This window comes from Heliconius melpomene, chromosome 4, assembly GCF_056956725.1.
Source record: "Heliconius melpomene rosina isolate 202511_hmr_F chromosome 4, ASM5695672v1, whole genome shotgun sequence".
Classification (NCBI taxonomy): Eukaryota; Metazoa; Arthropoda; class Insecta; order Lepidoptera; family Nymphalidae; genus Heliconius; species Heliconius melpomene.
In genome coordinates, this window is record NC_140392.1 from 7,902,506 (window position 1) to 7,929,606 (window position 27,101).

The following is a 27,101-nucleotide window of genomic DNA, read 5'->3' on the forward strand; positions in this document are numbered from 1 at the left end:
CCACACTCCTAGATTTGATATTTTATCAACCAAACTTTCAATACATTTGCTGTTTCAAATAAAAAGTTTTAAAATACTTGTTTTTTAGCTTCACATCTATAGGAATTATAGTAGTAGAACTCAACATAGCAAAAATAAAGGCGGGGTAATAGGAAGTTTAAAAAACTTGTATGATCAAAGAAAGATTAGAAACTAGTGGCCCGCTCGCGGTTTCACCCGCGTGAACTATTATTAATTTCTGTCTCCATGACTACGTCCTAGTGACGTCTATGTAAAATTTGAGACTCCTAGCATTTGTAGTAACGAAGTTTCATACAAACTTTCGACCCCAAAAACAACCCCTTAGAAGTCGAACATTGCAAATTCCCGTCTTAGCGAGCACCGTCCTATAAGTAACTCCTATGCAAAATTTCAGAGTCTTAACACATGTAGTTTCTGAGATTTGGTGATGAGTGAGTGACATTTCGATTTTATATATATAGATGAAATATTTCTAATATTTCTTTGATTGCCCGCCTTGGTAACGAGGCAAAGCCCGGCGTTGAGTTTCGCTACTCAACGAATGTGATTCAAACAGAGATGTCAGTCTACCCAGTTAAGAAATGTACAGAATACAGCGTGAAGCTAAAAAAAATAATAAAGTAAAAAATTGTAAATCAGTAGCTGAACTAACACAAGCCTTATATTAAAAAAATAAAATAATATAAAAATTAAGAAATTTATTTTCATGCAGTAACTATTTTAAGTTTTTTATTTACACACACAATCAACAAATATTACACACATACATATGTATAGGTATAAGCTAAACATTTCACTAAATCATGCATCAGTCATAGATTAAAAATATGCAAAATATCAAAGTACAAAAACAACCTTTTTATATTAAATTTGTGTCATGTACTTGAATGGAACTTTATTTAACAATAAAATACTTTAAATGGTCTCTATTGTTTTTAGAGTTAATTTGTACTCGTGTATGTATGTACATATAATATACATATATCACAGAACTCCGCCCTCTACGCCGCCTACCTTGTGTTCAATTTATCAATCGAAAATCTAGGTTTCTGGGATAATATTTTTTTTAGTAAGCTAAAATCTTTCCTAAGAATTTAAAAGATAAGTTTCGTTCAAGTCATTTGTGATCGTGATCCCCTCTTTTTTAATTTAACTATTTTTACAGACTAAAAACGTAACGAAGAAAGTGAAACATGATTCTATATACTCATATAACATATTTATATACGAGCAGTTCCCCTTGTTCTTTCCAAATGAAGTAAAAATAATAAATCAAATAAAAAAAAAACATACCTACTAAAAATGTTTTAGGGAGATCCTAAAACATTTCTAAAACACGTTCAGTCACTTAATACGTCACAAACTATATCTGTTACAGGCATCTTATTCCAATGACCGCCCCCCGTTTCATACTTAATAATATTTCTAGCAATTGGTACCAGACTGCCAGACACTTTCAGGAATAAAACCTCGTGGTCAAGAAGCAAGGAGCTTACAATAAACCAATATAAGATGACCTCATAGTATATATACAGACAGAGTTCAGAGCACGACACGTGAAGTTCAATACGTATTGGGTGCTTACACAAAGTTATTTTAGTATACTTTCAAAGAAATTTCAACCTTATTTATTTACAATAAGAGATATCTGGCACGTACAAATGTGGGAAATGGCTAATGTATATCAATTTCAGCAATGGCCTGGGCGACATCGGGGCGAACGTGACGGGAATGCTCGAAGGACCATTTTATTGTTATTGAGTGACCGCGAACTGTGCATATGAACGCGTGCAAGTTGATAAGTTGTTAGAATTTATTAAGTAGTCATGTAGACTCTTGATTTTTGATTTATCTATTATTCTAAGATAAGATAGCTTAATTTAAATAATTTATACTTTTTAAAATTAATATAAATTTAAGGTAAAATATTGTATTAGGATTTTATTAATAATATAGCAAATTATAAATACCAATAATGTTTAAACGTTACATAATAAAACAACTATTGCTTTAATTTAGCAATAAAAAAGAAAAGTTACCAAAATAGTATGTTGGCAACACCTCATTTCCCGCGTTTTATACAAGGGGCGTTTAGAGTCATAAATCTTTGGCGGGAAACGTTTTTTGTTCGATGAAATTCCTGTGTTTTTCACTATTTTTTATTGCAGATTAATAATACGCGGGGACTTTCTGAGATTGTTTATATTTTTTTATTGCAGTTTATGTAGTTGGTAATGGAGATTTCTTGTTGGAAAAAAAATGTATGGTTATTGAAAATATTACTAGAAATGTGATAAATATTAATAAAATGTAAAAATATTAATAAAATTCACTGAATTTGTTATTTCTATCATTTCAGAAGTTTATTAAAGAATGATTATAACTTTGAAAATATCTAACATGCGTAAAATCGTGTTATAATATAACTATTAATGGTGATTATTGTAATTAATTTCATTTTTATAATTTTTTGACAAAGTACACTACTACTACGAGTAAGTACATGCACTAATGGATCTGTCATATTTATTCTGCTATAATGATTGTCTATAGAAGCTTTATTGAAATATACGCTGTTCCTTTGTCTTGTAAAAAACCCACTAAATCTTCCATTTTCCCCAAAGGATGGAGATAAATGGTTGGCCCTAGGCGGTAGTTCTTTATTCATTCCGGGGTTGGGACGAATAAATCAGGCCATATCACGTCAATAGCACTAGTGGTCATGTAGTCCAATATATAATAAAGTAAAAGAAAATTTTAACGTTGCCATATTTTGATATGAAAATAAGTATTTTTAGACTATTTAGTGTGTAATTAACACATTAAAAATTTGCACTGTATTTAACTTTATTTTAAAATAAATATTTATTAATACTGAAATCATCTTAATAAATGAAAATTAAATGTTCTGTCATAAGTAAAATAGTGATTGTACGACCTCGCAGTCGAAGATAATGATAGTGAGATTTACAATCAATTATAAATTTCTATTTTGTGTCGTATCTACAATTTATATTCTTAGTAGGAATGTAAATGTAATAATTCAACTTTTGAGTTGCCTCCGAGATGTTTGTACTTTGCTAGCTGCCTCATACAGTATGGTCAGCAAATAACTTAAGGATAAGTAATAATAAGTATAAACAAATAAATATTTTATTAACAAGAAATATTTTAAATAAATATGTAATATAATAAAAGACATATAACGTTTAATATTTAGTTCAATCTGATATTATCGATTTCATATTAAATGGCCTTTTTTTTTTTTCTATTGAAAAAAAAAAGAAAACTCTATTCTTTCCTTTTTCCTACAAAACACCAAGATATTAGAATTTGTGTAATATTTTTCTGCTGACTATAATATTTAATAAACACATCAGCAATGTACGCATCAGATACCGATCGGACATTATAATAATTTACGTTTGAATAAACAACCAATGAAACTCGACCCGTTTTGAACGGTAAAGGTATTTAGTACGTCGTTATTCACACTAATAATATAAATTCGAAAGCGTTTGTCTTTCTATCGCGTAGATAAATTTTCATAGACGTAATGTATGAAATGACATTATATTATATATTTAGTTCCACGCTTTATCCTGATTTGGAGCACGTTAAGTAAAGGGAACCTGAATATTAAGACACTCCATTCCCCACTTTCCGCCCAATTTTTCACACATTTTTATATTTTATTTCGTTTATTATATTTATCGTACTTTTTTATTAGAAGTACTTTATTGCACAAAAATATTGGTAGGCATATTTCTATGTTTATAACTTAAATAAGCTATGTTGAATTATTATATTAAGTAAATTCTAGTATTTACATATTAAAAGTATTGCCAACATTATTTGTTTTTTTAAAAACATTGTCTATTTATTGCTTTTTCGAATATTTAATGAAGGATTTAAATGATAGTTGTGCTTAAATCGACATGACATTTTAAAATTTTAAACACTTGTTAATAATCGTTAATAAACTTTATATTTTCATAGAACATTTACTATTTCTCTTCTAGCCTGGTCTGGTATTATCTAATATTACCATAATTTTTCAACGTTGACAGCACAAGTTTACTGCATCACCGTTAAATTAGTTAAATTAATGACTAGAAATTAGTAACATCGACACCTATTCGATTAAAACGAATGAAATTAGTCAAATCGATTTCTTGCCTGACATATTAATTATGAAATAATTTTTGATTATCTGTATATTAGCGTGTTAATTTATATCGTTTACAAATGTCAAATTCAAATAAATTGATACGAGAGTGGCGCGGGGCGTTGATTTAAGTTAATTAATTAAATTATTATTCTTGTTTTATAAATATTTGAATATTTCTAATGACATGTTTAAGTTATGGCGAGTGAGTGGCGGCTGTGATTAATGAGGTTTCACGGTGATATCTCATTTTTGTTCAAAAAAGGCAAAATAATATTTTATATTCCAAGATTTTCTGTTTATATAAATTTATTTTCTTATTTCTCCGCGCTGGTGTCGAGGCAAAGCGAGACGTTGAGTTCCCCAACTCACCAATGCTTCCAGAATTCGGAGGAAAGTGGGGAACGGAGTGTCTTAACAATAGGTTCCCTCTGCCTACCCTGCTGTGTGAGGGATACAGCGTGAACCTCATTTATATATATAAATATTTTGTTCAACTCTAATAACATGTATAGAAAGATAAAAAATAGCCTTATATTTCGAAACAAATGACTGAATGATTAATAAAAGGACGATAATATATTGACGACAGTACGTAAGTAATTCCTTCCGTTGGTTTCTCATTAGTGCAGTAAGACAAAGACAAGTAACAAATAAACAATAATTGGGTTTAAAAATAACGTCATTATGGCGCTGTTAAATAATTTATAATAGAAGTCTTAACATTAGGTTTTCTCTGTCTGTCTTGCTATATGCGTGATACGACGTGCAGCTATAATAGTAAACGGTAACTGCAAATCTATATAGAAGAATACATCTAATATATTTACGCTGTGCTATTTGTATTAAGGTGTGAAATGAACGGAAATACATAAAGAGAGAAAGATTAGTGTCACAACACTACGTTCACGTTTCCTACCAACCAAAATATGAAAAGCGTGTACATAAATAATCAAAGTGATTAATTTTTTGAGATATGAATCTCTGAAAGTGGACTATAAAGAAAATATTTATAACAAAAAACAGCCTTTCCTCATATCAGTAATAATGAAATGGACCATTTTTCTCGATCATTTGAAGCAATCTATTAATCCGAGGTTTTTTACACTTCTGACCCCAAACCGCACAATAAATATTGCACACACTCTGCGTAAGTAAAACATTCTGTGTGGTACAAGTCAGAGACCGAGAACAAATACTACTATAGATCTTTTTGAAATCCTAAGTAAGGAATAATTACTAATATATATTTTTAAACTTGTTTGTATGGCGTTAAGTTACGTTCATTCAGCACGCAATGTTTTTAGTGTTCACTGGGTTCTCCCTGCCTACTCTGCTATATATGAGATACAGCGTGAAGCTAAGTTCTTTTTATTCAAATTCTCCACATTTTTCGAAATCAATAGAACCACTTTTACAAGTAACTTTAAATTTATTCTATCTCTGTGTCTCCACCAAAACCGCTAAATCTAACTAAACAACGCTACAAAATAACTAAATTAGCTTATAAAAATATAATTTAACGGAAAATGGGGAATGTATGTATGGTATGTACATAAGGTTCCCAGGTTCCCTCTACCTTCCTGCTATTTGTGAAACAAAAAAATAATCTACATCCGCTCGCTGATACATCTTAAGCTCCACAAACAAAAAGCGTGTGAAGGGTGCATAAAAAATAAGCTCTTAGCCCTAAGTGCGTTTTCACACTACCCACTATACTCGTACAGCATCCATAAGAAATATAGAGAAGAGAATAAATCACTATTCGGCACGGATTAAACGAAATGTACGGCCGGTACGATTTATAGGCCTTTACACTTGGTTTTGTTTTTTTTTCTTGTTTATATATTTCAAGGCAGTAAGTAATCTTAGTTTCTGTGATTAAGAATTACATGTTGAGTGAAGGAGGGTCTATTTTAATTTTCCTTTTATTTTTTTTATAGCTTCATGGTAGGCAGATGGATCATGGTGTTAGCATACTTCGTTCCCATCAAGACACTTCCGTTCCGCCATTCCTCTAGTGGAAATAGAACCCACAATCACGTTTACAATGCACGCTTGGCACAATCGCATTACAGGTTCTGGAAGCAACAAAACTAAACACCCAAATTCCGCCACTCAACATGCAATGTCTCGTTAATTGGGCGGAAAGTGAAAAACGGAGAGTTTAGCACTAAATTTATATCCTGCTGCATCCGGTAGGTACATAGTGTGAAACAAAAAAATACAAAATTATGTTTTTTTTTTAATTGATAAACGTTGAAAGTTACAAGAAATATATATGTATGTATATATGTGACAATTTAAGTAATTGTATGTAAATTGTTAATAGATTAATAGCCCGTTTGTGTTCTTCGATAAGTTGACATTTAAATGTAAATCCAATACGATTTTACGTATTAAATTCTATTTCATAGTATATGGGACGAGACTTTCACAAGGACCGTTCGTTTCGCATTATGTTGGGAGAGGAATGTTGCATTTAACTTGATCTTCATCTTTGGTAATGATTTTAATGAATGCGTATGTCTTATAGAAAACGTTTGGAAGGGGCTCTTATTTTGTAAGAAAATATTTTTTGAAGGTAAATTTATGTTATTTTTATATATATACCTACACTTCTACAATTATTGTATTTTTTATAGTCACGTTGTACAAGATGGGCGGAGGGAACCTGGGAATCATTAAATTAAGTGTTAAGTGGCTGAACTCAACGCCGACACCAGATGAAAATATTAAATATTTCATTTCCTCGCGTGGGAATCGAACCCAAAACCAATTGCATTTTCAGTCAACTTGGTTAGGTGAGTCGTGGCACCTTGCGTCACAAACAACAGTTATTGTTATTTTTATATTAAGTTAGTAAGAAATGACTCTTTTCTTCACTTTCAATATTAACATACCCTATAAGCATCTATATATCACTTTTTGGATGATAAAAGGAAGATATTTTTAAACCTAGTAGAGTAAATATTAGCATTTATCTAAAGAAATATTGTATAACTATAAACGCAACACATATTTATTTCTTACGTTTAAAATTATAATTTTCTTTAATTTTCCACATGCATATAATACATTCTAGTAAAAGTATGATAAAATAACTTTATAGCTAAAACATGTAATGATGATGCCAGGTTTAATTGACTCGTTGTGAAATGCATAAGCGAAGGCCCTTACATGAAAAGTCTAATGTTATAAGCTAAAGCGATTTTTAAAAATAATTTGCACAATATGTATAAATGATACTCGTAGTATATTTAGAAATATTTTTGAGGTAATACTTAAATTTCATAATGTATTTAATTTTCTTAACGTAATTTATAGCCTTCAGTGGCCAATCGAAAACCAAAGGTTGTAGGTATGATTTCCACTTGAAATCAAGCGTGGAAATGCGGCGTTGAGTCCTGCCATTCAACACGTAAAAACGTAAGTGTCTTAACCGAGTCGTTGCTTGCTCTACTAGTGCGGGATACAGTGTGAAGCTTTAAAAAACTTTAAGCCTTTCAATAGACATTACACTGAAAAGATAATTGTGTATAAGATAAAGTATTCGACGATAACATGAAAAATGTATTATTACGATATTAAAACTGGGCCTTCTGTTTGAAAGATAACAGTTAACAAAGCGTCCAGATCCTCGAAGTAAAGGCAACAAAGAGTGAGAAATAAAAAAAAAATTATTAATAAATGCAATATTTGTTTATAAACTTAATTTGTACTACTATAATAGTGTATTAATACATTTTTTTAATTGAATTGAAATGAATGGTTATTTTGAATAATTTACACATTTAAAACGCTTAAAGCCCATCACAAGGACCTTATACCAAAATTCCTAGATACAGCACGCCCCGCTGCTTCATGCCAGAAAGCAGACACAAATTTATAGGTAAAAGTTCGCGACCGAATAACCGGTCCGACCGCCTCGGGTAACACAAAACAGCCTTTAATCCTTCCTTATACGATCCTTTCTCGAAAGATACACTGGGAACCTTATCGGATACTTTCTTAATTGTACCTCCACAGCTTAGTCATAGAAATATTGACCTTATTACCGTGTCATTAGGTATTAATTCAATTAGATCGATTTCTCGGCCTTGCCGCCGGTGAATCGCTCTCACCTTAGGTTCACGTGTGAACCTACATTAACCTGCTATGTAAAGTTGTCGTGTCAGGTGTATTTAGAGATTTCTATGTTGATGACTTTTTTAATTGGTTGTATTAGCGTCGAGTGCTCGACGTGGTTGGGGCGTGCGGCATCTAATTCTTTAATGTGGATTTATGACGGACGGACTGGTATCGGGCACGCCTTTTGTTTTTAGTATTATTTTATTATATTACTAGTGGGCCCGGACGCGGCTACGCCCGCGAAAATATAAGCCTAAATCATTAAAATAAGTTAAAAAATAATAATAAGTGGAGATTTATTATTAGAAAAAATATCTGAGTAACCGAAATGAACAAACCAAAGAAGTAAAAGTAACTAAAGGAAATTTTTAATATTAGAAAAAAAAACCTAAAGTTTGCTGTGCGCGCGTACTAAACATTTTTCTATATTAAATAATTATTAATTTTTGCGAACAATATTAAATAAAATCTCAAATGATTAAAATTACGATATTTTAAGTGTATAACATCGGTATAGATAACCGAACTGAGATAAATTAATTATAAGTAGCAAATAATTACATAAAAAATAATAGTAATTCGAAAATCTATAAAAATTTACAAAATCATTAAAGTCAACCGCCCGTTCGCGTCGGTCATACTCATATTATGCCGCCCGAAGGCTAGGTCATTTGGAATCAGTCACATCTTAATTATTTATTAGAATGTTATACAGTAAACTATAATTTCCATCTAGATGAAATGCTAAAAGTGACTATTATATTCATTTTCATAAGGATGAATATCAAATTATAGAAATCATCTAATTTTTGTTAATGATTTGTATAAAGAGATTTGTATAAATCTATATCGGCGCGCACCATGTATGCATTAAGCAAACTCACTGTGGGTGACGTTTTCTTAAAACAGCAAACTTTGCAAGCCGTTGCTTAGCAACGCGTAGCGACGATTGTTATTAACATGGCGGAATAAATTCCTTGTCAAATTAATTATTTTAATATATTGGTATATAACGAAAATATTACAAATATGAGAAAAAAAAAGTATCCTATGTTCATCCCAGGACCCTCAAGTATCTCTATATGAGTATTTTATCACAATTAAATTAGCGGTTTGGCCCTGATTGCGGAAAAGACAGACAGACAGACAGACAGACAGACAGAGTTACTTTCGAATTTATAATATAGGTATGGATTATTATTTTATTGAAACGATACGAATTAATGTATTGTTTATATAAATACTAGTGGACCCGAACGCGGCTACGCCCGCCTGAACTATAAGAATATTTATTAAATATATTTATGAAATTATTTTCAGTTTTCAATAGAGAGATGCGTTAAGCAAGCTCATTTTGGGTGACGTTTTATAACAACAAACGCAGCATATTTATTAGCAACGCGACGGTTGTTATTAACATGGCGGAATAAATTGCATGTCAAATTAATAAGTATTTTAATATATGGGTATATATGGAAAATATTACAAATATGAGAAAAAAAAGTATCCTATGTTCATCCCGAGGCCCTCAAGTATCTCTATATGAGTATTTTATTACAATTAAATTAGCAGTTTGGCCCTGATTGCGTAAAAGACAGACAGACAGACAGAGTTACTTTCGAATTTATAATATAGGTATGGATTCTATAAGGAATGTGGCTATAAATCTGACGTTCTGCATTGTTTTCCAATTTATAGATATATGGACGTTTAATTAAATTCTGTTGTTTTATTTTATTAGTTTTTTTAATATTGAAAAGGAATTTCGTATAAAAACTTTCAAAATCAATGTCGTAAATTTATTTAATTAATTAAAATTTCTTTTATAATAATAATTTATATATATAAACAGATTCATTTGTCCAAAATTGAATATTTACCGTAGTTTGTAACTCTAGAAGCAATTTATAGTATATAATAAATAGCAAGACGCGAAACATATACGGTTGACATTGATTTACTCGCGTTGAGTGTGAATGAACGCTTAGAAGGGAGATAAACTTGACGCAACTTAGTACTAAGAGAAAGGGACCCATCTGCTGTATGTATGTAATGTGCTAGTTTCTACTGAATAATTGCAATAGTTTAATGTTTAGTTATTTTTTTTTACTTTCACGCACTATCCCGCAAAGAGCAAGGTAGGAAGATGGTGTTGGTGTTGCCCATCCTGCTATTTGCAGGTATGGTTAAAATACTTCGTTCCTCACTTTCAGCCCTATTTTTGAGCGAGAACAAAAATTTCGCCGAGTGAGAATATAAGCTACAGCTATAGCGCTTAATGAAAATTTTATTTAAACTTACGATATTTTTCAAGAAATAAAAAATACCAAGATTCATCTTTAATATTTGTACATTAACATCTATACAAAAAAAACAAATATGCATAAATCATTCGATATCCATAATTTTGACGATCTCATTTTTTGATAAGTTAAATAAAAATACACGAAAAATAACCCAAAATATGAACCTACACCTACTCTATCACAACGAAGAAGAAAAAAGAAAAGTAAATAGAATGCAACAGCTTTTATTTTACAGCCATGACTCAACTAATTACATAATAGCGGCCGACGTTGCGTACGCGCACATGCGTACATTCATTTCAACGATTTAACACCTGTCAACGTCGCTGTGATAAGAGCATCTACGAGAGAGTGCGATAATGGTAATATATTGTTTGTTGTATGGTAATGGTAATGAAATATGTTTTTTTTTAATTGAGTTTCTTTCATTCTACACACAGTAGTGTAGGCAGAGGGAACCTGGTGTTAGGACACTCCGTACCCCACTTTCTGTCGAATTTATTTACTTTAATTATCAATATAATTTATAAGATTTTTTTAAAATAGCTTTGCTTTGTCAATATTGTCAAAATTGAATACATATCGATCGATTGGGACGGGAAAATTTAAAACTTTTCTGTGTATTTAAGTAATTTTTGATTATTTTATTTGACTATACTTTCTAGTACAGATATAAATCACGATATAATAAGCTTTGCTTGTGTAACTTTCTATAGAAATATTAAATATCAACAGAAATCTCAGGGCACGGCCACGATTCGCAAAGATCATCTGGGGCATACGTTATTAATCTAACATCTCGGTGTATAAATCCAAATAGCAATGGCAGTATCGATAGCTTTTAGTTTAGTTTGTTTCATAGAATATCGATATTTGCTATCCGATTTGTTGAAATAGAAAAATAGATATTATTTTTTACCAGACAATTATCATTAATGTTCTTTTTTAATCGTAAATGATTAATAAAATTAAAGGAAACTGTATGGTCGAGTAGATAAACAGAACTTAGTGTCAAGACACTCTTTTCTTTGTTTTCGAAATACCCCCGAGTGAGGATAGAACCTTCCATCGCGTATAGCGTTTGCTTCGAGAATTGTATAGATATATAGACACCTTAATCAAATTGACACCTACCCATACTTACCTATAATTTTAAAGACTTTTAAGCATATTATCCCGTAATAAATCTAAAGAAATTTTGTTGGTGTTTCCAAAATTCATCTTCCAATGACTTATATAGCAGTAATTATTCAAATTGCCGTCTTATCAGTGTAAAGCAGTTTTCTTCTACCCTCCCCTTAACTTTGCAATAGCTTTGGCCTCTATTATATATCGAATACGGTTCAAAAGTCTTATATAGTCAGCGTGTGTTCTTAAAGTAATTAAGAAAAACAACAATTCTTAAATTCAATTAAGATATGAATTTTGGTTGTGAAGATGTTTCTTTAAGATAATTAATAATGTTATATCGTTTTCTATTATTATTAATGGTAGCCTTTAATTGATGTCATAGAATGGAAACTTATTATCTATATTTTGAACTTTAGTTTTAATTACATGTTTATATTAGTTTTAAATAATATGGGAGCCATATACCTATTTTAGTTTCTATATTACGCTATAAAAAAGATATATGTATTTTAGCTTTTAAAATATACGTTTAATAAATAAAAAAAGAATCAAAAAATAATTCACCAGTCCAAATAATAGAATTAAAATTTGAACATCATAGAAATTATATTTAATACTATACAGAAATTAAATTTTACTCTTTCCTAACCTTTAACCTAAAATGTATAAATAATAGACATAGTATAATGAATTCCTTTAAAATGCAGTTATAATTTACATCCAGAAGCCGAGATATCGATCTAATCCATCGATTCACGTTTATCGATCGTTTCGTGTATCGATACCCTTATCGATATTCCATTTGTCACGAACACACAATATCAGATATTAATCGGGAATCTGAGTTATTTAATGAATTATTTCATTGTTAGTATAGAACTAGAGTATTTTGGAATTTAATATTTTCATATATTTCTCTCATTTTGCATTGAATCATTTGAAATTGAATTTTTCATTTTGAAATTAAATGAAAAATCATTTGGTAAAGATATTTCGCAATGAGGTAAGTAGTATTTATGAAAACCAAGGTAGTTGTCCGTGATTCCGCACTGTTAAAATTATTGTTATATTATAACCAAATCATACAAAATCTTTACGAAAATTGTAGCTTTTGTGTTATTCGGATATATAAGCTATATTACTGTAAAGTTTTATCTAAATCCGTTCAGTAATTTTTGCGGGAAAGAGGAACAAACATCTAACCATCCTCAACAACTATCACCTTCATAAAATTAGTAAGATTGAAAAACATATCTACAGCCTTATAAAGAATAAGTAACCATACAATTTAATAACATTATAAATCAAACCAAAAACAATTTATATTCCAAGTGAAGTACAGACACCAATTATAAAAACAAGCATACTGCCTCGTCCTAAGATAACACCAGATAAGGACTATAAAACACCTAACCAAGGTATTCATGGGTCCAAGTTACATTAAAATTCATCTCATCGTAAGGGTCTAACGTCTACCAGTGCCCGATAACCATTAGGAACCCTTAATTTGTTCCAGGCCCTTCACCTATCCCTTCCGTATCCCTTTACAAATGGTTAACCAACTTACGTTTGCTGGAAGTGTGGTGTTTTGGTAGGCGTGTGTTGTTGTGGTTTATTTTATTGTGTAAGTGTTGAAATAGTGGAGTTAATTTTAAAAGATTTTTGTTTTTATTAAAGTTTTAGATGAAAAATTGTACCTCTTTTTGCAATTTCTATTCACACTGTATTTCCACTGGAATTTCGTAGTCTATTAAAGAATTACTTAATTTTAAAAACTGTAAATCTATTAGAAAACAAGTAGAAATTGAAATACGAAGTGAAGTATCTCTCCACGTCTTCTGCACATTGAAATCTAATAACATAATATTTCGATATTTATGCTTCGCTTAATAATTCATTTTTCCGAGTGGGAATTGTACCTACAACCATCACGTTTACAGTCACACGCCTATGCCACGAGGATCTGAGCTTAGCTTCTAACTCCTGGCTTCTCTGCCATATCCAGTGGCTATATATCTAATAACTTCAAGGGTGTAATGTCGCTAAGCCCTCAGCTATCTGATGCGATATTCTAATGTTATTGTGGTAGAGATTGAATATCTCGGTTGATTTGTTAGTTTCTTGTTCGCTTCGCAAGTTTACACTGCCCTAATGTCTTTTGTAGTACTTGTTTAGGTATTGGATTATGGATTTATGTTATTATTCGGCTGAAAATGGGAAACGGAGTGTTTTAACACTAGGTTTCCTCTGCCTACCCTGCTACGGGATACAGCGTGAAGCTGATTTATAAATTATTATTCTTTTTTTTCTTAGTGTTACTGTTTTTGTTTTGTGAAATAATTATTTATTTTCTCTTATTTAATTTTTAATGTTGAGTGTAATATCTCTATGTGAAAATTACTATTTACAAATACGTAGGCACTTTAGCTTATTCTGTTATACGATCTAGAAAATTATAATATAGATTAAATTTTTTTTCTATTTTATAAATTCCTAGCATTATGGAGAATAGACAAACAAACATACAATAATTTCACTTATCTCTTCAAAATATAATAACAATAATGAATAATAATTATAATTAGAAACAACATACACCTGTTTTGTTATTCATAGTTGCTAAGATAAGACTATATAAGCTATGTTTAACAAATTGAGAGGTCAGCAAACTGCGTCGACCTCTGTAAACACTATAGTGCTGACTTAAACAATAATTAACCACTTTAGTTTGACCTGACATCCCTCAAAACTACTCCATAGAGGGTATTAGCACGTCAGCTATAATAGGATCATTGTAAAATGGTCCGTTTAATCTGTTTTGTTCAATAGCAATAGTTAACGGATTGGTAAATATTTGGTGTGAGCGTTTACAGAATGGTAATTTTGTATTAAAATATGATGTATCCTAGTAATGTTATAAATGCGTAAGTTGAAGATTTTTGTTATACTTTCACGCAAAAACTACTGAATATATCTTATATATTAAATTAGCACATATATTTTCGGTAATTTGGCTATAATGCAACAATAAATTTAAGCGGGCGAAGCCGCATTTTACGTAACAATGAGTACAAATACTATATGAAATGGCATAAAAATATATCTTACAGTGCGATCAGTTTCTTCTAGCACTAGTTATATCATGTTTTATACACAGCTTATTTTTTTTTCCAATTGACCACAAGCAAAACAGTAGTAAAAGCTAGTTAATAACATAAATGATAAATATATTTGATACAAGCGAATATTGGTCTGTGTGTTTCCATCAAGCTGTATAGTACACTCGCTGCAACATGGCCGCGGGGGGTCGTCAGCCAAGTACTTAAATGTCACTAATGCGAGTAAACATAACGAGGTGTCGGTACTATACTATTTAAAGTCATCTTTTATGGTCGTTTCGGTGATTGGATCTCAGATGGTCAATTGAAAATCTTTTATTAAACATCAATTTGTTATTCTAATCTTAGATATTTTTATGTTATTTTTTTAGGTTTATTGTAATTGTATATTTTATTATGTGATTTTAAATTTTATACTATGATATATAATTTAGTATTTTTTAATACTGTAATATTTTAAAGTACTATTTTGTACGTTTCAATATGTAAATGCATTGAATTAAAAAAGAAACTAAATTTCATGTTTAAAACTTCTATGATACTATGAATAAAGTAAAAATGGAAGTCTTGCTACGTTTAAAATTATTGTGTGAAATTTCTATTTCACACCCATAACAATATTTGTGAAATAAGGATATTTTCATAAAAAAAAAAGATAAAAAGAAAAAAAATATAAAATAGTGGGACGTCTGATTGAGGACAATCCGCACTTGAAGAAATGATACTAAAATTATTTTAATTTTCACATTTTAGACAAAACACGGCGTTGAGTTTCGTTATTCAATAAACAATATTACAAAAATTCTATGCAAAGTGGGGAATGGAATATCTTAAAACTTAACGCTAGGTTCCCTTTCTATTTGTTTTGCTTGTATTAAAAAAGCAATACACATACGATCAAAACCCAGAATATCTATACATACATATAAAATCCGAAACAATAATTACTTTCTACCGTATAAGCCTAGCCAAGGGGTTACAGAGATAGAATTGCAAACCGAACGGCTTTTCAAATCCCGTTGACGAACTTGGCCATTGTGCCTTATCTGTCCAACTTGGGCGACAAGACACGAATAGTTGGTGACGCCTGTCAGACTTGCCGAATCAACGGTTTGGCAGCCTTTGTGAGGGTTGAGGATGTGCTGATGAAAATTGTATACAATGTCCTAAAGATTGGTGTTATCGTCTTTGTAGGTTTTGTTAAGTTTGATTCTTGGATTTAGGGATTTTTAAGTGTTTTTTTAAATTTTAATAAAACAATCTCCGAAACTCCAAATTGCAAAACTTTAAAGTTCTTTATTTTAGATACATACCCATAGAAACATTTTAGAAAAATCGAATATTATTTAATCATTACGCTCAAATATAAATGCTATATTTTATATAATTTAATATTTTAATTCTCCAGAATGAGAACCTGCGACCATCGCCTTCCGTTATGTAAATACAAGAACCTACTTTCAATTAGTGACCTCTAGTAATGTAGGGGTGAAAACTTTGTATTGGTGTACCACGCTATTTGCATATCGTATTACCTATTAGTGGATGAGTATGTGGGAGAACACAGTAATTGACAAAATGTTGAATTGAATAATGAAAAATGATATTTAATCAAGACTTTTGTAAGGTAATGCAAGATGAGTGATTGGTAATATTCTGGTCGGATTAAATATGTCGTGAAAAAGTGACATTTCATGGCTACGAAAAGGAAGTGTAGGACTTCTTGTTGATAAATGCTCAAGTACTTCGTTCTTCTTCTTTGGGGCCTAGTCTTATCATAGAACCGAAATTGGAAAGTCGTTATTAAAAGTTTTCATCAAAAAGCACAAAAAAACCCCAAATATATTAAAATATTTTGCCAATTACCGTGTTCTCGTATTATGCAATGGGGTGCGAGGGTTAGATTGGAAAGAGCGCCTATAAACAACATCTGTGACGACCCCTTCATTTGAACAAGTGTAGAGATGCGGCCGCAAATGCCACTGAAATTTGTGTTTTATTATTTTATTGATTTTTAGTGCTTTGTTAAGCTCAATAGGTTGTGGGTTCGATTCCCATTAGAAGAAATTAAATATTTAAATTTTTTTTATTAAATATTTAATTTCCTTTTACTCTGCTTGGGGCAAAGTGCTTCGTTACGTGGCATAGCATATCTGGTCGAAGGTCTTTTGATGGTGTTATAATCATGAACTGTCCTTTTTTCCTTTTGGTTTATGTTCTTAGATGTCGTACGATGATGTACGTAGAATTAGGTTCTCAGTTTATATACAGAACTCAGAACTTTGGATCTTTTTATATTATTTCTTTCAAATTGGAGAAACGCTTATATATTACATACAATCATATGCCTAAACATATTTACTTCAAAAGGGAATCGAACTCACAATTATTGTTTATACAGTAGAACAGTCAGACACTTCAACTATAATATAAAGTTAAAATTACTTGAAACTTTATGAAATTGAGCGTAAAATGGACAAAGACAAAATATCGAAAGAGCAAGTAGCTATGTGCAATAATTTGAAATACACTTGCGAATGGAACAATGGTCAATATAATATAAAATATAATATTTGTGTTACGCGTATTTGGATATGGCGGATCGTGTTAAAGTAAATTGTTTAATATTGTGGCACCATAGTGGCCAAGTCGACATGTTTGGTTGTAAGGTTCAAATTTTTCTTAGACTATTGGATTTTTTTAGCATGGCATGTTTATGCAACTAGTGTGTAATGTTTCTAAAACAAAAAATAAATATCGATTTTTTTTATTTTAATTAGTAACATTTAAATTGTTTGTTTTGTCTATTGCGTTTAATTATTTGGGACCTAATCTTTGCTTAACACAATTTAAAAAATCCTTATAATTGTAACTACTTTATACCAACAACTTTAGACATCATAGCCAACTCTATGAAGAAATGTCATATACATTCAAGTGACACCTTTACTATTAATATTTTTCTCTTATCTTATACAAGTAGGTACATCCCTAACCCATAAAGGTACATCCCTAGTTCCAGATAAGTATCAGTTAATTAATTTCAGCTGCATATTTACACCATTAGCCTGTACGTACTATCCGATAAATTACAGAATACCTGTTTTCTTTACGTAGAAGTTTCTAATGCACCAACATTTCATCTATATCAGGTAGCTATCGTTACCTTTACTACAGTGGCTAACGTTTTAACGAGATAGTAAAGTGTAATTCGATCGTTGTTTACATTGGTGTTGATATTTTCGCAGTTTATTCGATTTGTTTAATATCTTTGAAAATTCTTAGCAAAAGATTTAGAAATTTTAGTGATATTTAGTTGAAATGTGTCAAAAATATAAGAAAAACACAATCTGTTAACTTCCTCTTTATTCTGAAGGGTGGAGCCAATCGTCATTTCAATTTTTGCAATATTTGTTTCTTTTATTAATACTCTACAAGTGAAGAAGCAAAGGGGATTTGGTACGCATCTGTTATTCGTGTTTATTGACATTTTATCCCCTTTTTGTATGTCAATGTGGTCGTGTCGTCGTGTTTTCTGTTAATTTAGTTAGATTTTTTTTTATTTTCATGCTATATCATGCATATCGCGGGATAGGCATACAGGGAACTTGGGAACCTAGTGTTAAGACCCGCCAAAGAGGAAATAAAAAATATTAAATATGTTAGCTAGGAATCGAACTCACAACCTATTTATATATTTTTTATTACAGCGTATTTATATATTTTTGCATTTTTAGGGCGACGAGCATCAAAATAAAAAAAAAGGGGGAAGAACGCAGCGGTACAACTTTCAGTAGGTACAAATAAATAAATTTCGAAAATTAAGTATATAATAGAAAAACATCACTTCAAACTTATATTTGAAGGTCATACAAAATTAGTGCTTAGGTATATCCGGAAACTTATGTTTGTCTATTTTTATAAGTACCTAGTACTTACTTTTATTAATTTCTTTTCAGAACGGGAACATTGACCTATTAACATGAAATTGTTACTGAACTCTCGGCTTCGTTGCAGTGGGCGGGTCCGATTAGCATTTTACCGATTTTTATTTTTTTTATTTTCATGCATTTTACCTCATTTTTTAATTCAATCATTCCGTTCGTTGCTTTTGATCCAAGATATAGTATTTATTTCTCTACCCTGCATCCCTAACATAGCAGGTTTTCAGAGGGACTTGGGAACTAGTGTTAAGATATTCCGCTCCCATTGAGAAGGTTCCGTTCTCCACTCTCCTTCGAATTCTGCACAGCTGAGAAACTCAACGCCGTGTTGTTAAACATTATACATAAAAATATACGAACAAAACAACTACATATATGAAAAAGATTCTTTACAAAATTTAAGAAGCAAAAACGATATATCAATATCCGAATGCATTATATTAGTAAATACCAGCGTGTTACCGACATTTCAATTTATTGCAAAACTTTCGAGAGTCATCTTCATACATCTTGACCAGAAACCGTGTGTCGACCTTTTATAATCGTTGACTACTTTGATTTTGATACAGATGGCTAGGTATAGTTAAATAGTAAGGTTAATATATTTTGATAGTAGATAATAAGTTCAAATACAAACAGTGATTCAAAAATATTTTTTTTAGAAATAAATAAGTATTTAAACGTAGCGGGATTTGAATTCGCGCATGGATGGTTTCCATTCAATTTTTTTATATGTTTTCTAAAAAGTAATTTTCTTTCTTTAGTGTGAAATAACACTTTAGAAATGTTAAAAGTGATTCAATAACTGTAACGTAAAGAGAAAAAGTGGAGAGAAACACACTCCGTCAAAAGCATAAGGTTAGTATTATATTAAAAAGAAAAACATCCTTAAAAGGTGTAATAAAATATATTTTAATGGCAAGTAAAGTAAGGTTCCCAAACTAACATTAAACAAAATTTTGATAGCTATATGAAAATATTAAACCCGTATCGATAACCAAACAATTTGTAACGCACTAGAAATTCGCCCGAGGCGTGTTTTGAAAGCAAATTTTAATAGAATTTGCAAGTAATCGACCCACAATGGCCGGTGATTGGCGGACGCGGCCGCGTGAGAATACTAGTGTTGACGTGACAGTATGAAGAATTAAAAGTTGTAAAGTTATTTTTGTTATTCTTCAGCTTATTATTTGGTATATATGTATAAGTAAAATGCGGTTAAGTTCTGTCGTAGTAAAAGTCTTTAAAGTTTGGCTCTTAATTTTTGAGACTTATATTTTATTATGTCAATTTTAATATTTTATTATTCTTCAGCTTATTTTTTAATTTTATTATTTGGCACAGATAAGTGAAATGTGGCTTAAGTTGTATTATACAAAAAGTCCTTAAAGCTTTGAATAGGGTGACAAGCTTTGCTCTATTTCTTGCAGAAATATAAAAAATTTGGAAATTGATAATTTGTACCTGATTTAGGAATATATTTTATTTTGGATAGAAGTCTGTTTTCAGTGAGGAAATATAAATTGTAATTGTATTAATTAAAATGCTCTTTTTTAATGCAAAATGACAGGCACATTTAACAGGTGAATTTAATTTGCAAATATAAATAATTTTTATTTTCATTGTACTCACTTAGTTAGTTCATTAACAATGAGAAATAATTTAATTGGCCAACATACACACATGCATATAATTTAAATTTCATGAAATACGTACATTTTATATTAAAAAATCTAAATATTAAAAAACTATTAGGTATAATAATTACCATTTGATATTTGAGTTATTATTACGTTTGTGTATAATTTTTTAAATTCTAATTGAAATGACAATATTTGGGTGACTGTCTTAAAAACAGCTAATCATTTACACTTAAGTCAATCGACAAGTCATTTAAGAACCCGCACCTCTTGGAAACCATCCAAGAAGCGCGGGTTCAAATCCCGTTACGTTCAAATTTAATACGTTTTCTATAACAATAAAAAAATATATTTATACCATACTAAAATCGATAATATTATAGAATAATATATGATCAAATATATAGAAAACGTTAATGCGGCGCGGGCCATGCCGAGTACAAGAGCAAAATAAAGGCCCGTGTAATATTGTGATACAGCATGCATTATGCAGCGTTGTGGGACAAGATGGAAGCTTAGTAAGTCACTTTACATTTTATATAGCTATAACTAGTGTCCAGCACGCGGCTTCGCCCGCTTGGATTATGCTAATGCAATATACATCCATACTATTATTATAAATATGAATGTAAGTTTGTCTGTTACGCTTTTTTGCTATAATTACTTAACCGATTATCATGAAACTTTAAGAATATGTGTACATGCTATATGACCACTAAGAATATGTGTATAACCGTACTAACATTGGTGGTAAGCAAATTTGTTTGTATACCATGTAAGAATAATATAATACGGCTTCTTTAAGATGTTTCTCAACCTGTCGCTTCTCTAAAAAACTCTCTCACCTATCTCTTCTAACTTAACCCACATCCTAAAATCTCGGAACGCAGGGACCAAGAGCGGACTGTCCGACACTTTTTCAAAATCGTGACCAGCCGCGGATGCTGCGTCACGAACTCTGTACCGTTACCCAACGTGCTCTATCCCGTTCACTCTCACCCAACATGCTATGTGTGAGAGCGAGACAGGTGATTTTCACATGGTAAACCCTGAAGAATTTGAGTATTTAGTTTTGTATTTATAGAGTATTTTATTGAATATAATTGAAGTTAAAATAATAAATAATAATCATAAATTTAAATAAATTACTTTTTTGATTAAAAATGTCGTGGAAATTATGAATTATTAATTAGACATATAAATGTTTTAGTCATAATAATAAACGATCACAATATTTTGTTTGGGATTGTCGAGTCTACCAATATTAAAAAAAAAACTGATTAAATATTTTCCCCGCTCTGGCAGCACTCAAAACTTAAAAATTAGGTAAAAGTGTGGAACAGTCAGCCCTAGCACTAGGGTCCCCGGGTTCCCGAGGTTCCCCAATCTTACTATACGAAAATAAAAACAAACTTTAAGATTTTTCAAAATAATTATAAAATACAAAAAAAAATGACTAAAACACTTGCACGTCTTTCAAGACATAAAGTAATGAAAAACTAAATGTCTTGCGTCATACGTCCAGTTTCAATGGACATCAATATTCCAATATAACGTCGAGTCACGCGCCGACGCTTGATAGTTTACACTTCATTACTGGATTGGCCCACACGTGCATTATATGAGCTTAGATATATGTGCATTTACTTTTTTATATGAAAATAGTAGTTTTTTTAGTAGGGTAGGCAGAGGGAAGCTAGTTCCGATTTTGCACATTTCTGGGTTTTGAGTGGCGGAACTCGACGCCGCGTGTAGTCTTGTACCTGAGTGAAAAATAAACTAAAATATTGAATAATTGATTCCATCTAGTTTCGGCCCCATATTTTAAATGATTTGGGAAATTAGATGAATTTGGAAATTGTAATATAGTGTATGAAATTGTGAATTTTACCCCTGAATGGGGAACGAACTCTCAGCCATAGATAGCGTTTACAGTCAATTAAATATAAATTTATTAGAGTTTGAGAGTTCAAATTAAAGTAAATGAAATATTTTTCAGAGTTACGGATATATCAAAATAAACAAACAATTTAAGCTTATATAAAAATCTTTAAGAGATATGAGTTCAAATTCCGTTAACTTAATTTTTTTATAGGAATTCAATACTTTCACTCGATTATTTCTAACCACAATATCTCCAGGTTAAAAAAATCCATAGTAATTAGGTAAATTAATCGTCATAGAACGAACGATAAGCCATATAACCAATCTTCCCAAGAGACATTTGAAACTGTTGAATACATTGAAAAATTATCATGAAAGCCGTTATTAAAGTGGATACATTTGTCTCGGAGACCACACGAAGAGTTGTCCCTGTATATCTTATATTGAAATGAATAATCCAATATGAGGCCATTCGTGGCGCAGGGGCAGAAACTTATGATTGTAAACGGGATTGGTTGTAGGTTCGATCGCCGCTTGAGGAAATGAAATATTTATTTAAATATATATTTTCATTTCTTCGCTCTGGTGTTGGCGCGGCGTTGAGTTTCGCCACTCAACACGCAATGCCTCCAGAATTCGGCGGAAAATGGGGAATGCATTGTCACCCTGCTGTGTGCGGGATACAGCGCGATAGAGGGAATTTGGTTCCCCAGTTCCCCATTTAATATAAAGAATACAGATTTAAATGCAAAAACTAAAATCAATTCAATTAAAAGTCAAATAGGCTTACAGTCTTGAGTCATAGAAAACAAAATGGAATATAGAATTTATAGCATACTAATACATAACTATCAACTATCAATTTACAAGAGAATTGCCAAGCACTATTATACGAGTTGGAGAAAGTTAGGCGTGGATTAGACTACATTTATTGCTGTTACATATTCATGTCATCCCCGGGCGTGGACGGCTTATCCCTTTCTGGTGGCGGTGGAGGTGAAAAATGGAGAAGAATGGTAATATTGGTAATATAAATAAAGTTTTTACGGGTAAATCAGTAATACTTAATTAATTTAATGTTTGTTAATATTTAAGAAAAACATTTAATTATTACCGACTTATTTTTTTTTACACTTTTTAAAGTGTTTCTCTATACTAAAGAAAAAAAAGATGTCTTAGAAAACGCATAAAGATTTGACCGTGGCGAGACTCAACCCCGCGACTCTTGGAAATCTTTGACGGTAGCCGGTTTCCAAGAGGCGCAGGTTCGAATTTTTATATGTTTTCTAAATAAACGTACAGCAAATAAGCAAAACTTAGCTAGTAAATTAAATAATTGTTTTCTATATACATAACAGTAATGCCACCGTTAAAAATTAAGTATTCTATTAAATAACGAAAGTTTAATCACAAAATCGTTGTCCCACCATAGTCCAAGTTAAGCTGGCATGTTCTTGTCACGGAATATATGGCCTACCTCGTTTATTGCACCCTCTTAGCGACTGTTAGTGGTTTAACACGCTTTAAAATGCTATTTTTCTCGTAAAAACTACCTCTGGACGTTAATTACGCCTATAAAAGTTAATTTTATTGGAGCCAGGCTCTACTACCAACCTACTGTAAATTACAAATTCCAAATAGTCAACTTATGTTACTATAAAATAAAGAGATATTAGCCAATTAGGAATATTGCGACACTAAATATTTAAGTCTGGTTAAGTTAAGTTCTGTTTCAGTTGTGCTTAAGAACAATACTGTTTAAGTATAACAATAATTGAAATACTTTTAATATGGCAGAGATTAAATGTATTTTTATTATGCTTATGTAGAATTTTATAGAGAAATGGAATAAGGCGTAATTATTTGACTTTTGATTTATTTTCTATTTTCTTATTACAGATAATTTATATTTCATATTAATTTAACTGTTATCTATATGATTTCTAATACATACACGTTTAGAATCAAATCACAGTTCGTTTCAATTAAAGGGAACATCCCTCTAATGTCATGTCCATCACAACTTTAGCGTTCAACTGCTCTTGTTTAGATAGCTATTGTTTCCGCTATAAACTTTGAACTTGGTATATTATGAAATAATCATATTTATTAGGTAAAAATTTATTTAATAATTAATTTGCGAATCTAAATATGAATTATAAAAATGAATAAAATAAATACATTTAGAAAATTTATCAAGTTTCAAAAAAGAAAAAGAATAGTGAGATCAAGAAAACCTATACCAAAATTCACCGAGTATTGTTTTATTACAAAAATGAAAAAACAAAAAAAAATAATAATTCCCCCGATTGGAATACGAACTCAAAACAAAATTAAAATAATTATTCCCTCGATCGGAAATCGAACTCGAAACCATCGCGTTTACAGCTACGATAGCATTAAACGCAATATTAAAATAATAAAAAAATATTTATCTCCATACTGTAGCGGTCAATTCGCGGACATGTGAAAGTATGACGTGGCCGGAAGTTCCGCGTCTGCGATTATCTCACAGCCTGACGGGGTTTGTCTACTTGAGGTGTGCTGTGGGCTCTGGCTGATAATAATATGTAAGGAACTTTTTTTTACTTTTATATTATGTGAAAATAGATATTTTTCAAAATCTTTTCGTATCGTGATTTTCAATTTTAGTTTTGAGGGCATTAAAGTATTTTTTCAAACATTTACAGAAAGTTTCGATTCTCAATCGGGGGAACGGTTTTTTTTATTTTCTAGCTATAGTAACGAGGCAAATAGCGGCGTTAAGTTGCGCCACTTCAGTTCGTTCCTCCAGAATTCGGAGGAAATTGGGGGACTGAAGTGTCTTAACACTCCTATCCTAAACCATATTTCGGAATAAGTGACACAATACGACGTTGATATTTAAAAAAAAATACGAAAATAAAATTTCCATCTTTAATTTTAGTTTACTTCAAGCTTCTTTATTTAAAAAAAAATGGTTTATATAATTGTACTGTGGGATCCTAGAAAACGAAAGTTTACAACTGTAGTTCGCGACAAACGCATCTAATCACATAAAAGTGAAAACCAACTCAATTATATAAATTAAACATAATGATCGCTATTTATTGTAATATTACATTCTATGTTTTATGACAGAAATGCAAGTATATTTATTGCTTTAATTTGTTATTACTTATTCGTTATGTTTAGTTTTAAAACAAAAATAGTAAAAAAGGGAATAATTTGGAAAAAAAAATTAAATGAAACAAATATTTAAAAAAAAACTTCGCGCGTATAATAAATAAATAAATTAAACTATTTACATCGAATAAATAAGTCCTTAACTAAAACGGCACGCCACGCGACCCGTCTAACAAACTGCTGGTAACAAATCAAATATCGACAAATTTAAATATATCACAAATTCGACCGAGAACAATAAGTCGCGGACTCCCCTCCTCTCCCCTCCGGGGCTGGAGAGCGTGAGTTATTATCCCCTCATACAATCTACGATCTAAAATATCAACAGTCATTGCAAGGCAATGCAGATATCGATCAAACGCAAGTGAAAGTTTCCGCCATCACCCGTACCCAATTTTCCCGATGCACCAAACGCTTGGAATCAACCCCCCTGGTCCTCTTTGTATATCCTACCACCTCCCTCGTATAACTTAAAGGACGACGCACTAACGTCAGGCATTCGCGGGCTACTTGTGTAATTCGGTGGTGGTAATCGAGAAGGCGACAGGAAGCTGCCGTAGGACAAAGAGGAGTTGACACCAAGCGATGTGTCCAATGTAGAATAATACCCTGAGGATGCTGCTGACGGAGGCGGAGGAGCTGGTGGCTGCGGCACTCTAGACGCTTCCGCGTACACGTCTAAATGAGTTCGTACTAATGTTACGAGTTCTCCGTAATTTGTAACCGCAGCACCGGCGCCAGCGACTCTGTACAGCAATAACCTCGCTTCCCCAAATAAACTGTCTAAAATTTTACCTGTCGTGAAGAGTACGATGGCCTTCAGACAGGAATACTCGGCGGAGTCCACGTGGAGTGCTTTTAACTTCTCCACTTGCTCCTGGAAGATCCTTATGTGGTCCATGAACGCCACCACCCGGTCGGCTGCCATGGGAGAGGCATGTAGACCGGCGGCGGCGAGCAACGGCGCCACATGGAGGGGCATTGAGCATTGAGACGCGTTTAGGACGAACAATTCAGACCAAACGAGCCGTAAAAGCGCCACTTGGTCCGTCACTTGGAGTTCAGGGAAAAAGGGAATATTTCTCGCCCACTCCACGGCTGAGAAAAGTAATCTTGCAGCTAGTTCACAAATATTATCTATTCCCATGACATTAGTGGGTTGAACGCACTGGCCGTATCTTGAGGTGGGGTAAGGTTCCGCTCTGAGTAAAAGAGATATATATGAGGAGAGGTAAGGATGGCCGTTGAGGCCGGTGGCGGGGTCACCATTCGCGAGAGCGAACTGCCCTGGCAGAGCGAGACCAGCTGGTTGCGTTGGTGGCACTCGACCTCTTTGTACAGCTGAAACAAAAGAGAAAACATTTATTAGTATTTTGTTAATATTAACCAAAAGTTACTAAGCTTTGTGAATTAAATATTCATAGACAAGAATAGCTAATGTACACAAAATGAGAATATTTTAAGTAATATTAGGTAAAAATGAAGGATTGCTTGTGAAATCGTAGTCATGTTTAGAGTATGGACTTTTACATAATTCATGTCGCTAGCTACGAGTAGATGTTACAGCGGGCTCTATTGTTTTAATGTAAATT

At 31.7% G+C, this 27,101-nt stretch overlaps 1 protein-coding gene across 1 annotated transcript in view; it reads right to left on the reverse strand.

The window, feature by feature from the left end:
- Positions 1–27,101, reverse strand: part of svp (COUP transcription factor 2) — an 82,087-nt gene that overhangs the window by 24,539 nt on the left and 30,447 nt on the right. Inside the window, exon 3 of the mRNA XM_085208307.1 lies at positions 26,305–26,850. Coding sequence (XP_085064433.1) covers positions 26,305–26,850 — 546 coding nt within the window. The remainder of the gene's footprint in view (positions 1–26,304; positions 26,851–27,101) is intronic.